Source organism: Dipodomys ordii, unplaced genomic scaffold, assembly GCF_000151885.1.
Source record: "Dipodomys ordii isolate 6190 unplaced genomic scaffold, Dord_2.0 Scaffold48, whole genome shotgun sequence".
NCBI lineage: Eukaryota > Metazoa > Chordata > Mammalia > Rodentia > Heteromyidae > Dipodomys > Dipodomys ordii.
In genome coordinates this window covers 766,293-779,910 of record NW_012267264.1, presented here as the reverse complement: position 1 = coordinate 779,910, position 13,618 = coordinate 766,293, and the positions used below count along the sequence as shown (strand labels likewise).

At 52.8% G+C, this 13,618-nt stretch overlaps 1 protein-coding gene across 2 annotated transcripts in view; it reads right to left on the bottom strand.

The window, feature by feature from the left end:
• Positions 1 to 13,618, bottom strand: part of Kcp (kielin/chordin-like protein) — a 29,806-nt gene that overhangs the window by 13,970 nt on the left and 2,218 nt on the right. Inside the window, exons 3-21 of one of the 2 annotated variants that reach the window (XM_013019959.1) lie at positions 13,061 to 13,250; positions 12,904 to 12,980; positions 11,977 to 12,061; positions 9,646 to 9,728; positions 9,355 to 9,448; positions 8,010 to 8,092; positions 5,284 to 5,377; positions 5,095 to 5,174; positions 4,925 to 5,018; positions 4,614 to 4,699; positions 4,232 to 4,313; positions 3,849 to 4,001; positions 3,671 to 3,777; positions 3,494 to 3,587; positions 2,803 to 2,976; positions 2,639 to 2,721; positions 2,396 to 2,495; positions 2,132 to 2,320; positions 1,144 to 1,322 (exon numbers count right to left, since the gene is read on the bottom strand). In XM_013019959.1, coding sequence (XP_012875413.1) covers positions 1,144 to 1,322; positions 2,132 to 2,320; positions 2,396 to 2,495; positions 2,639 to 2,721; positions 2,803 to 2,976; positions 3,494 to 3,587; positions 3,671 to 3,777; positions 3,849 to 4,001; positions 4,232 to 4,313; positions 4,614 to 4,699; positions 4,925 to 5,018; positions 5,095 to 5,174; positions 5,284 to 5,377; positions 8,010 to 8,092; positions 9,355 to 9,448; positions 9,646 to 9,728; positions 11,977 to 12,061; positions 12,904 to 12,980; positions 13,061 to 13,250 — 2,127 coding nt within the window. Of the gene's footprint in view, positions 1 to 1,143; positions 1,323 to 2,131; positions 2,321 to 2,395; positions 2,496 to 2,638; positions 2,722 to 2,802; positions 2,977 to 3,493; positions 3,588 to 3,670; positions 3,778 to 3,848; positions 4,002 to 4,231; positions 4,314 to 4,613; positions 4,700 to 4,924; positions 5,019 to 5,094; positions 5,175 to 5,283; positions 5,378 to 8,009; positions 8,093 to 9,354; positions 9,449 to 9,645; positions 9,729 to 9,878; positions 9,967 to 11,976; positions 12,062 to 12,903; positions 12,981 to 13,060; positions 13,251 to 13,618 lie in introns of those variants that run through there. The other variant, XM_013019958.1, reaches the window with a different exon arrangement.

Genomic DNA, 13,618 nt, shown 5'->3' with positions numbered 1-13,618 from the left:
CCAAGCCAGCCCAGGCAAGAAAGCCCATGAGACTCTTACCTCCAATTAACTATCAAAAGAACCTAAGGTAGTGCTGTGGCTCAAGTGCTAGAGCATGAACCTTGAGCAAAAAAGCTCAAGGACTGCACCCAGGCTCTAAATTCAAGCCCCAGGACACGTTTAAAAAAAAAAAAAGCTGACTCTTAGATTCAAAGCCTTGACAGGCAGAAGTGCCTAAAAAGAATTCCACAACATCATATTTCAGCTGTTGTCAATTTAATGGTAATCTTCTATTCCTGGCAAAACAAAGTTTCTATTTATAGTACAATACAAAACTCCACTTAAATAAGTTTTAACTAATGAGTTCAATAGAAGAAAAGTTTTAAACGTTTCTTAAATTTCACTTCAATACATTTAAGTGAAATTAAACTAAAGAGTTCATGTGGTAGAGTGTACAGCAAAATTTGCTAAGATATTACAAAGAATGACTGAAGACTGGGCAACTGGGTCTGGCCCAATTCCCCACTTCTTTACAAGTCAAAAATTAGGCCCAGAGAAGCTATGTAATTTTCCCAAGGCTAAGCAAATAGTCAAATGGCACCAAGGGCAGGAGAAAATCTAGGCTTCACCCACAGCCGGGGGGTCCCCTCAGCTCTTCAGTTCAAGGTAAGCGCTCTACCACTTGAGCCACAGCACCACTTCCGGTTTTCTGGTGATTAACTGGAGATAAGAGTCTCGTGGACTTCCTGCTCTGGCTTGCTTTGATCAGATCTGGCTTTGATCAAATCTCCTGGGTAGCTAGCATTACAGGCGTGAGCCACTGGCTCCTAGCTGATTTTTTATTTTTATTTTTTATTTTTTGCCAGTCTTGGGGGACTTGAACTCTGGTCCTGGGTGCTGTCCCTGAGCTTCTTGTGCTCAAGGCTAGTGTTCTACCAACTAAGCCACAGCTCCATTTCTAGCTTTTTGGTAGTTTATTGGAGATAAGAGTCTCACAAACTTTCCTTCCTGGGCTGGCTTTGAACAGTGATTCTCAGATTTCAGCTTCCTTTGTAGCTAGGATTGAGACACTGGTGCCTCAAGATCCACTTCAGGGCAGGGAAGAGGGCTCTGACTGATTTCTTGCCCACCTTCTACCCTCCACCCCTGCAGGCCCCTCTCCATCTACTCACCATCACAGGCAGGGCAGCATTGGCCGCTGGTGGGGAAGGGACACTGTGCAGGGCCACAAGGCCTTGGCTCACAGCTCACACTGCCTTCCCAGCAAAGGCACACGTGGCATGGGCTGGTGGGCGATGAGAAGCGCTCCCCGCTGCCAACCTCCTTCCCTTGGTACAAACAGCCTAGAGAGAAGGGCAGGATGGGGGGGCTGTGGTGGTGGCTCCCAAGCCCAGACACTGGGGCACTTTCTGCTTTCTTTTTGTGTGTGTCAGTACTAGGGCTTGAACTTACAGCCTCATACTCTTGCTTAGCTTTTTCTGTTCAAGATGGGTGCTATGCCACTTAAGCCATACCTCTACTCCAGTGGGGTTTTTTTTGGGTCCAGTCGTGGGGCCTGAACTCTGGGCCTGGGCGCTGTCCCTCAGCTCTTCAGCTCAAGGCTAGCGCTCTACCACTTGAGCCACAGCGCCACTTCCCGCTTTTTTCTTTTTGCTTACTGGGCCACCTTCCCAGCCCTCCAGTGGGTTTTTTTATAGTGGGATTTGAGCTCAGCACCTGGGCACTGTCCCTGAGCCCTTCTGCACAAGGGTAGCACTCTACCCCTTGAGCCACAACACCACTTCTGGGTTTCTGGTGGTTAATTGGAGTTAGAGTCTCAAGGACTTTCCTGCCTGGGCTGGCTTTGAATCACAATCCTCAGTTCTCAGCTTCCTGAGTAGCTAGGATTACAGGTGTGAGCCACTAGTGCCCAGCTACTGCATTTTTTCTAACCACTTAATTGGAGAGTTAATTGGAGACTGCTGGGGCTGGCTTCTCCGTCTCCTGAGTAGGTAGGATTATAGGATGAGCCGCCAACGCTGGGTTGGTAATAAGACCCCAGAGGAGTAGGGCTGGGGGGGGGGAGGGGGAAGGGAGTTGGATTCGCGTCAGAGGCAGGGTGGGAGCGGATGGCGCAGACAGAGAGTGTTGGGAACCACGGCCGAGGTGGTACCATTGCAGGAGGGGCAGCAGGGCCCCTGGCGAGGGTGGGTGCAGGGCGCGGGCGGGCAGGGCAGGCGCTGGCAGGACACGGAGCCGTCCAGGCAGAGGCAGCGGCTGCAGGGGTCGCCAGGTGGAGTGAAGTGCTCCTGGTGGCGGGCTGGGACATTGTCCCCAGGCCGTGCACAGCTAGCACGGGCGTCTGCACCGAGAAAGAGAGCGGATGGCATCATCATGGCCCAGCGCGGGCGGAGAGGCGCCGGCCGGCAGGGGCGGCTCCTACCCGGGCACCGCGGGCAGCATTCTCCCGGCCGCAGCTCCGGCTCGGCGCAGGACAGGGGTGCGCAGCGGCGCGCCAGGCACTGCACGTTCCCGCTCTGCAGATGGACAGATGGACGGTGCAGGCTGGGTTAGAGCGGGGAGACTCCCCACCCCTTGCCAGTCCATCTCGTTGGACTTTTCCTGACCCTAAGTCCCATCTCCACTTCCCTGGGCCCCTGTCACCCCGTGGCCCACTCACCAGACAGCGACACAGCCGGCAGGAGTCGGTGGGGTGCGGGAAGTCCGCCCCGTCCGGGTATTCTTTCCCTCCGAAGGCGCAGCCTAGGGGAAGGGGCAGCTGTAGGGCAGGCGGGGACTAAAGGACCTTGCAGCCGCGCCCCTCCTCCAGCCCAGGCGCCTCACCGCTGCAGTCGCTCCGGCAGCAGGCTCCAGGCAAAGGGTGGGCACAGGACGCGCTGGGGCAGGCACGAGGCTGGCAGCTGGCACGGCCCTCGAGACACCGGCACTCCTGGCAAGGGTCTCCGGGGTGGGAGAAGCGCTGGCCGTCTACAAACACCTGTGTCTCCAAGACGCAATCTGAGCATCAGAGAGCGGGGGCAAAGGCTGAGCACACGAGGTGTCACCCCCCTGCCCCTGTCCCTCTGCCCCTGGAGAAGGGAACCACGCGGCAAGTGCCAGCTTGGAAGCCCTCGGTGCCCGGGGAGAGGCAAGGGACTGCGTGCGCATGTGCGCAGGTGTGCGCAGCTCAGCATTCACCCACGGGTGTGCGGGCAGATGACTGTCTCAGGTGAAGAGGTGCACTGCACAGACGTGTTGTCTGTGACACACGCCCTAGCACAGAACTCTCCATGCAGGCAGGCCGGGATCACCGCCCATGGCAGGCCAGCACCCAGTCTCCTGAACCTGTGCTCTACCCGCGGCTATTCATGGGGTCTGGGAGAGGAAATAGAAGACAACAGGATGGAAGGGTGGTATCCTAACACCACACCCACACCCTGTGAGTTCCAGAGAGTTCTTAGCTATGTGGTGGGAGAGCCAAAACAACCGAGAAAGACAGTTGCTTGGGAAGATATCCGGCACAGTAAACACCTACCTGGGCACCTAGGGCAGCACTGACCAGGTCCACGCTGGGGCCGGGCACAGGTGGTGGGAGGGCAGACAACTGAGGAACACCTCACAGTGCCATCCTGGGGGCAGAGGAAAGGGCCATGGGGGAGGTGAGCCTCTGGGAGCTCAAGGGGGGGGGCAGCAGCAAGCCCCAGGGAGGTACCTTGCAGTGGCAGGTGTGGCACGGGCTGTCCGGGTCTGTGAAGTTCTGCCCATTGGCATACACTTGACCATGGTAGCTGCAGTTCTCGCAGCTGGGACAGCAGGCCCCTGGGGGGGCGAGCCGGTCAGGGTGGGCTGGGCATAGCAGGGGAAGAACGCCAAGATCCTTGGGCACTCACCAGAGAGGTGGGTGGGGTGCTGGCAGGGGGCAGGGGAGCAGAGCACAACCCCACACACTGGCACCCCATCTCGGCAGGAGCAGGTGGTACAAGGCTGACCATCGGGTTCCCACTGGGCCCCCTCAGCAAACTCCTCTTCATTTAGCACACAGACTACAACAAGGGATACTGTCACCATGGCAACCCAAACTCCCTCCCTGTCCATTCCTATCCTTCTAGCCCACCAAGACTCTGACTTGCATCCCCACCACAGCCTCTGAAGGAATTATGGAATAATTAATAAAGCCTCCCTACTGAAGAGTGACCGCTTTCTCCAATCCCATGGAAGCAGTGTCCTTGGCATTTTCCCCTCCCATACACACATACACTCCACATGCATGTACCTGAGCAGAGCCGGGGGCCAGAGGCAGACAGGGCACAGGGGGCCACTGGGCACTCCTGCTCCTCACAGGACACCTCACCAGCCTGAGAGGGAAACCAGATGAGAGGTCCTTAAAGAATCAGACAAAACTGAGTGGAATCTAGGCTCACACTTGTAATCCTAGCAACTCAGGAGGCTGAGATTTGAGGATCACCATTTGAAGCCAGCACAGACAGTCTGTGAGACTTTTATTTCCAATTTATCTGCAAATAGCAGGAAATGGAGCTGTGGCTTAAGGAACAAAGCCCAAGCCCTGAATCCAAGCCCTAGTGTTAGTGCGTGCGCACGCATGCACGCACACACACACACGCACACAATTGGATGGGAGAAGGTGAAGCCACCACCTGGCAGGAGCAGCGGACACAGCGTCTCCCCTCGTGGAGCATGAAGGTCTCCTGGCTCCTATACTGGTGTCCCTGGTACTCACAGCCTGGATAAGAGGACAGGGAACAGGGAAGGAAGCCTCATGACACACCAAGGTACCCAAGAATGCCCAGTCATGGACGTCCTCCCATATCTGCCTACACAGGTGTGGTCCCGCCATGTCCCCCGGGGAAGGTGAGATGAGAACTCACCTGTGCAATAAGAGCATAGCAAAGCCCGTCTCCAGCCAGCGCCTGCGCTTCTCCTGTCTACCCCAGCCAGCTCTACTCACCATCGCAGACTGGGCAACACTGTCCAGGAATCCTGCCTGGGTGTCTGCAGGGCACAGGTGGGCAGGGCAGAGACTCACACTGGACACTCCCATTCTGCCAACAGGGCCCAGTCAGCAGGTGGCAGGCAGGCCCAGAAGCCAGGCCCTTCCTGCCAGGCAGCCACACTCACAGTACAACGGCAATGAGAGCAAGGGTCCCCAGAGCTCACAGGCTCCCCGCTGCGGTGCTCCCTTCCATTTAGAAAACAGCCTGTTGGGAAGAAATGCTCAGGCCCTCCTCAGGAGCCCCTCCCTGCTCCATCCCTGGACAAACATCACCATTCCCTGTACTGGAGACCCTTTGAAATCCACTGACTCACCATCACACACTGGGCAGCAGGTGCCTGGGAGGGGCCGGGCCGGATAGGGGCACAGGCTGGCACATTCTTTCTGGCGGCACTGGATGTGCCCCTCCTGGTAGGTAGACAGAGGCAGGGCCATGAGAACTCAGCCAAATGGCAGGAATGGCATTGGAGTCCCAGCCATTCACTCATTGGATGTAATAGGTTGAAACGCATTCTTCCTGCATTTGTTGAAGTCCTCCAAATGTAACCTCATTTGTTAATAGGATTGTTGCACATGTAACTAGTCACACGGGAGTAGTTGGTGTCCTTATACAAAGGGGGATTTAAGCCTTGTGCAGGTGGCTCATACCTGGAATCCTAACTACTCAGGAGATGAGATCTGAGAATCACAGTTCAAAGACAGTGTGGGCAGGAAAGACTGTGAGACACTTATCTCCAATTAGCTACTTAAAAACCGGAAGTGGAGCTGTGGCTCAAGAAGTAGAGCACCAGCCTTGAGCAAAATAGCTAATCAACAGCATCGACGCCCTGGGTTCAAGCAATAGTCCTAGCATGGAAGGAAAGAAAGGGAAGGGAAGGGAAGGGATAAAAAGAGAGAGGCATAAAAAAAGCCTTCTTCACAGCACTCAGAAGGAAGCAACCCCACCAACACTTTGATCTTGAACTTCTGGCTTCTAGAAGTGTGGACAAATACATTTCTGTTTTATTTTGCTATTGTCGTTGTTTGTGCCAGTCCTGAGGCTTGAACTCAGGCTCTCACATTCTCTCTTAGCTCTTTCACTCAAGGCTAATATTCCACCACTTAAGCCACAACTCTACTTCTGGCTTTTTGCTGGTTAGTTGAAGGTGAGGGTTTCTTGGATTTGTCGACCCTGGTTGTCATCTTTTCTTTTCTTTCTTTTAGATCTGAGACTGGTACCCAAACTCAGTACCTGAATTTTCATTCACTCGCTAGTGCTCTAACCAAGCCTCCAACCCCCACCCTGATTATCTCTGCACCAGAATCCTCAGATCTCAGCCTCCTGAGTAGAGAGGATTACAGGCATGTGCCACTGGAACCTGGCAGAATTTCTTTTCTTTTTCTTTTTGTCCATTGTGGGACTTGAACTCTGGGCCTGGGCACTGTCCTTCAGCTCTTCAGCTCAAGGCTAATGCTCTACCACTTGAGCCACTGCGTCACTTCTGGTTTTTTCTGCTTATGTGGTGCTGAGGAATCGAACCCAGGGCTTCATACATGCAAGGCAAGCACTCTTCCACAGAACCACCTTCCCAGCCCTGTCTCCCCTGCCCCCTCCCCCACCCCCCCAACCCTGCAGAATTTCTGTTGTTTTAAGCCACTCAGTTGGTGGTTCTTGTGTAGCATGGTACTTAAGTTCTCCCTGTTTTTACTTATATGAAAAAAAAAGGTCATAATAATTATGTTCTCACAGCCTGAGGGGAAGATATAAGAGGCATCAGTGTGGCAACCACTTCTAGAAGCTGGGATTTAGCAAGGGGCTGTTGCTAACCAGTTGCCTGACCCCAGCAGATCCCACCCCTTTGTATTCACACTACACCAACCCTCCACTCACTACCTTCCTAGGGTGTGGGCAGCCAGTGGTTCTTCGCATAGATTGCCCAGGCAAAGTTAGTGAAATCCTATTTCAAAAACAAAATATAAACAAAAGGGCAAGGGATGTGCTCAAGTAATATAATACTTGCTTTCCTACCCCAAGGTAATGAAAGTCACCTAAGTCATGTTAAATTCAAAGTCAAGGGTTTGTTGTTATTTTGTGGTTGGTTTGTTTTGTGCAGTCCTGGAGCTTGAACCCAAGGACTGGGTGCTGTCCCTGAACTACTTCCTTTTGCTCAAGTTTAGGGATCTACCATTGGATCCACAACCACCCTGCTTCGTGTGTGTGTGTGTGTGTGTGTGTGTGTGTGTGTGTGGTTAATTGGAGATAAGAGTTTCATGAACTTTCCTGGCTAGGCTGGCTTTGAACTGAGATTCTCAGATCTCAGCCTCCTGAGTAGCTACCATTACAGGCATGAGCCACTTGTGCCTGGTTGAAATTGAATTTTAATAATATATTCTGTTTGCCTGGGTAACTAAGACAGCCTCTTCCTTCCTTCCTTCTTTCCTCCCTTCTTTCCTTCCTTTCTTCCTTCCTTTCCTCCCTCCCTCCCTTCTTTCTTTCTCTCCCTTTCTTTCTCTCTCCCTTCCTTCCTTCCTTTCTTTCTCTCCCTCTCTCTCTCTCTTTCTTTCTTTCTTCTTTTCTTTTCCAAGACCAGGACTCAAACTCACTATGCTTGATGCTCATTGGCTGGTGCTCTACCACCTGAGCCATGCCTCTGACCCCCAACACAGCATATTAGTGAGATATTTTACCTTCTTTTTCACCTTACTAAGTCATGGAAGTCAGTGGGTATAGCTTACTTACACCTCAGTTCTGACCAGAAACATGTCAACAGCTCTGTGGCCACATGTAGCAGTGGCTTTCAATCAAAGTTAATGCCCAGGTCCCTCACCCCCCCCCACCCCTGTGCCCATTCCTTTGGCCTGTGTGCTCCTTTTCAGATCACAAACCATGAAGAACACCAAATGCACTGAGCAGGGCCCAGGCCTGTGCTCACAGCACCTAGAACGTGGTCTGTACTATCTCTGACCCCAGAGATGTGTCCCACGGAAAGAAGTTAAAAACCCAGCTAGCCTGAGGGCAGGGCAGGGTAAGAGACAGCACAGGGACGGCCTCAGGACTCACCAGACACCGGCAGATCTGGCAGGGGTCCCCAGATGAAGTCCACTCTTGGCCATGGTCCCTGTGAGAATTACCCTCTATGCAGCCTTGGGCTGGGGACAGAGAGCAGGCCTGGTCAGGGCCACCTGGACCATTCCTCTTCCAAAAGGACAGCAAATCTTCCACGTTATCTATTATGCCCCCTCACCCTTAAGTCCTGACCATTCACGCCTATTGTACGATCCCCCATTTTTATACCGTGCTGACTAGAATGTGATACTCTTTATCTGGAGTGTCCTCTGATTTCATCAACCCTTCCTAGTACCTCTTTATCCTGCTGGTCACCTCAACATTGATTGTCCCTCTGTGTCCAGCAGTGGGACCTAGGTCTCCTTCCTGAGTTCCCACTGCACCAGGGCCCTGCTTCTACTCCTGTCTTGGCAACAATATTATACAGTGTTGATCATTATATGCACCTTAAAAATGGGGAAACTAAGGTACAAAGTGACTTAAACCAGCCCTGCGCCCGTGGCTCACACCTGTAATCTTGGCTACTCAAGAGGCTGAAATCTGAGGATCATGGTTCAAAGCCAGCCCAGGCAGGAAAGTCTATGAGACTCTTATCTCCAATAAGCCACTAGAAAACCAGTGGTGCTGTGGCTCAAGTGGTAGAGCACTGGCCTTGAGCTGAAGAGCTGAAGGACGGTGCCCAGGCTTAGAGTTCAAGCCCCATGACCAAAAACAAAACAAAACAAAAAAAAGTTACTCAACCACTAAGTTACAATGACAGATTTTTTTGCCAGTCCTGGGCACTGTCCCTGAGTTTGTTTTGCTCAAGGCTAGCACTCTACTGCTTGAGCCGTAGTGTCACTTCCAGCTTTTTCTGTTTATGTGGTACTGAGGAATCATGGTAGGGAAGCACTCTACCACTAAGCCACATTCTCAGACAACAAAGATTCTTTTAGTACTCCTACTGGGTCTTGAACTCAGGGGCAGAACACTCTCCCTTAGCTTTTTTGCTTTTTTGCTCAAAGCTGGTGCTCATACTACTAGAGCTATACATCTGCTGCTGGTTTTGGGGTGATTAATTGGATATTAGGGTACCATAGACTTTTCTGCCCAGCTGTCTTTGAACTGAAATCCTCAAATGTCAGCCTCCTGAGTAGCTATGACTACAGGCATGAATCACTGTGCAGTGATGCACAATTTGACATCAAGCTTGTACTTCCAAAGGAGGGTAGGGCTGGCATTGCTCCTCCACTTGGCCAAACAAAGTCAGGGGCTGGCAAGATGGAGTTTAGAGTTGGAGAAATGGCATGATAGTCCAGCCCTGCCAGAGACTCCATGGGAAGAGGCTGGAGGCTCTCACCTTGGCAGGCTGGGCAGCAGTGCCCAGGCCTCAGGATTGGCTCAGGGCAGGAGTTTGGTGGGCACTTGATGGGCACACAGCGAACCAGGCTTCTCTGCAATGGAACAGTGGCTATAAAAAGAGCTTCCAGATTGGTTTCCCAGGAGGCACAGGGTGGGCAGGTGGAGTAAAGGGAGTCCTTTACTGGCACAGAAGGCATGTGAGAGATGGCAAGGGTGGCCAGCCCCGTCTAGGGTAGGGCAAGACGTGTCGAAGGAGATGCAGGCCTGGGCAGAAATAGCACAGACTCACCAGGCAAGAGCATTGGAGGCAAGGGTTGGAGCTGGACAGGAAGCTGGCCCCCTCCTCATAAAGCTTCCCCTCATACTCACAGCCTGGGGAGGGTCACCAAGAAGACAGGTGGGTCACCAGAGAACAGTGGGGATGGGCATCCCCCAGGGAAACACATGACCCCAAGTAGATACTGGACCCAGTGGGGCTGGGGGGAGAAAGGGACAGGCAGGGTGGGAAGTCACCTGGCCGGCAGATGGGGCAGCATTCTCCAGGTGGGGTATAGCTCTCCAGGCAGTTGAGCTGGGAGCATGAGGGCCCCTGGCACCGCACGGTTCCTGCCTGCAGGACAGACGCCCGGCCTTCCCTTGTTCCTCACCACTGCCCACGCTGGGACACACTGGGGGTCTCACAGGTCTAACAGGCTCCAGGCTGTGATGTTTGGGTGGAGGCAGCAGCCCTTTCTGGTCCCTAGGCTGGGCTGGGCATGGCCCCACTACTCCAAGCAGCAGGGGCATGGGTGGTAATTGGGGTCCGACCTCAGTTCTCTTACCTGGCAGGTGCAGATGACACAGGGCTCTGGATTCCACGTTTCCCCAGGCCTGCGACCCCCGGGACAGCCTGGAAAATCAGGCCAGAGTCCCAAATAAGAGACCCAGATCACTGGGTGCCATATACAAAGGGCACCAATTCAGGATGGAACAGAGATGTTTACATTTACTATACTTCTCCAGCAGATGGCAGTCAACTGTCTAAGCACAACACCATCGGTAGTTTCATTTATTTTACTAAATGGGGCAAAGGGTCTTGACAGGGGTGTCTTGTTTTTGTTTTTCATCAAGATATCACATAGGCTGGTAGTGGCCCTGAGATACTATGTGCCCTTTTCTAGAAATTGGGAGTGGGGGCAGGCTGGTGCTAGACAAGCACTCTGCCTACATTGCTAGAGACGCAGTCAGCCACATTCCCAACCTCAGCACCCTTCTTCTCTTTAAAAAAAATTCAACAGTTCCCAAGACATCAGTTGTGGTCTCTGGCCAAGACTCTGGGCCAAGACCACACTGGCCTAAGCCTCGTTCTTCTGAACACTGCCAGCATACTTTTCTTGGAAGGGCTTCCAGATAAAACTTAAGACACTCAGTTACACTTGAATTTCAGATAACCAATGCATAAAATTATACTGTAAGAATAATTCTGGCCAGGCGTTGGTAATTTACACCTATAATCCTAGCTACTCAAGAGATTGAGATCTGAGGATCATAGTTCAAAGCCAGCTTGGGCAGGAAAGTCCATGGAAAAAGTCAGAAATAGTGCTGTGGCTCAAGTGGTCAAGCACTAGCCTTAAGCAAAAGAAGGTCAGGGATAATACTCGGGTCCTGAGTTCAAGCCCCAGGACTGGCATTTAAAAAAAAAGTATCAGTGGCTCACACTTGCAAAATTAGCTACTTAGGAGGCTGAGACCTGGGGGGATCACAGTTGGAGGCCAACCCAAGCAGAAAAGCTTCACAAGACTCTCTTCTATTAGCCAGCAAAAAAGTGGGCTGCAGTAAGGTTGGTCTCTCCTTGTGCAGCCCCTGCCTGATGAATATTCAAAACATCGTTTTGAACGTGCTACAAACTGGCTCTTTAGCCTTTGGTGGTTCCTTTACCCACAGAAAGAAGTCCAAACTGCAAGGCTGAGCAGCACAACACACCTCTTCCCACCCTGCTCCTGCTCAAAGAGGGCTCTCGGCATTCCTCTTCCTTCTGTGCAATTTAACTTTTCTTTGGAGATCAGTTCAGACACCCAGGCTCTGTGAAGCTACCCTGACTCACTAGTCTGGATGGACTCTGTCTGCCCTCCTGCCCGTTCCTCTGGCAAAGCCTTCTCTTAATCTGTTCACTAGACCTTAAATTTTGTGTGAGATAAGCTATAAATGTATCTTCCCAACTAGATCAAGCGCTCCCTGAGGGAGGACAATCGGGTGAGTCAGCCAGGGTGTAGGTGTAATCCTAGCCACTCTGGAGGCTGAGATCTGAAGCCTGCATTCAAAACCAGCCCAGGCAAGAAAGTCAGTGAGACTCTTATCTCCAATTAAGCACCCCCAAAAAGCCAGAAGTGGAGCTATGGTTCAAGTGGTAGAGAGCTAGCCTTGAGCAAAAAGAAAGCTCAGGGACAGAGCCCACGCCCTGAGTTCAAGCCCTAAGACTGGCATCCTTATCCCAGGAAAAGGATGAGTGTTTGCTGACTTGGTATTCAAACTGGGCTCCCCAGAACTCTCGGTGGGGGCATGTGTCCACACTTAGATGATAGATCATGGCTCTGGGGTGAGGGGCAGGTCCCACAGATATAGGGGCTGGCAGCAGGCTGACCTGGTTCACAGTGTGGGCAGCATGTTCCTGGCTCCAGGCAGGGTCCTCTCGGACAAGGCTTCGAGGTACAGGTGATAGTCCCTTCCTGCAGGAAGCAGACTAGAATGCTGAAACTTTGCCCTAGGCTGGGACTCATTGAGGAGCAAAAGGATGAGTTAGCAAGACATGGCATACCCTCAGCTCAAGGGTAGAAGAGACGTCCTACAGCCCCTCCCATCAGCTCCCCTGGCAACCCTCCCTTCAAAGTGCAATTCTCCAGTGGGGAAATCCTAGGAAGAGAACCTGGGGCTTTCTCAGAAGAAGCTTGAGGAGGGAAAGGCCAGAAAGAGGCTGTGGGTTGGTGGGAGAGAACAGCACGAGGGTGGGAAGAGTCTGAAGTAGAAGATGAGGTTGTAAACCGGGCACAGGTGGCTCACGCCTGTAATCCTAGCTACTCAGGAGGCTGAGATCTGAGGATCTTGGTTCAAAGCCAGCCCAGGCAGGAGAGTCCCTGAGACTTTTATCTCCAATAAACCACCAGAAAATCAGAAGTGACGCTGTGGCTCAAGAGGTACAGTGCTAGCCTTGAGCTGAAGAGCTGAGGGTCAGTGCCCAGACCCAGAGTTCAAACCCCACAACCAACCAAAACAAAAAGAGATGAGGGTGTGGAAGGTGTGGGGGTGGTGAGAATGGGAGCTGAGCAAAGCAGATGACAACCACATCCTCTGTCCTCCACTCCAGGGCCTCCTTGAGGGGCTGAGCAGAGTGTATGAGCACGTGTATGAGCAGAGTTGCAGGCAGAGCCAGTCAGAATCCACTCAAGGCCATCCCGGCAAGGTTGGAGGCAGACAGGCAGAAGCAATCACACATCAGCTGGCCTAGAACTTCAATGACAGGTGGCTAGACTAAGGTGGAGAGGTGACAGGGACAAATGTCCCAGAAACTCACCAGGCAGCGGCAGGTGGTACAGGCATCTGGGGAGAAGGTCTCCCCATGGCTGTAGGTCTGACCATTGTGGCTGCAGCCTGGAGAAGACACTGTTGTCAGTCTCCAGCACCATCTCTAGGCCCCAGGGGGCTCCAGCGTGCAGATGGGTGGCACTAACCACGGCAATGGGGCAAGTTGGGCTGGGGACTACAGCTGACAGCCCCGTCCTGGCAGACACAGGCTGTGCAGGCGTCTGGCTCCCAGTGAGCCCCCTCAGGCCAGGCGCGTCCTACCCCCCAGCACTGGGGAGCAGCAGGGCGACACTCACAGGACTCCAACCGCCTCACTCTCGCCTGCAGATCCTTGTTCTGGGGGAAAGGGAGGAGGTAAGAGGCACTGGTCCGCCTTCCCCCCACCATTTCTCATGATTTGTGGGGGACAAAAGCTGATGCAGAATGAGAAGGAATTTGATGAGTCCAGAGCAGAGGTGTGCCCCTCCTTCAGCATCTCCCATGCACAGAGGACCCCTGGTCTCTTGGAGAGAATCAGAACCCATCCCCTCTCTAATAGTTAAGAATTCTTGCCGGGCGCTGGTGGCTCACGCCTGTAATCCTAGCTACTCAGGAGGCTGAGATCTGAGGATCGCGGTTCAAAGCCAGCCCAGGCAGGAAAGACTGTGAGACTCCTATCTCCAATAAACCACCAGAAAACCAGAAGTGGCGCTGTAGCTCAAGTG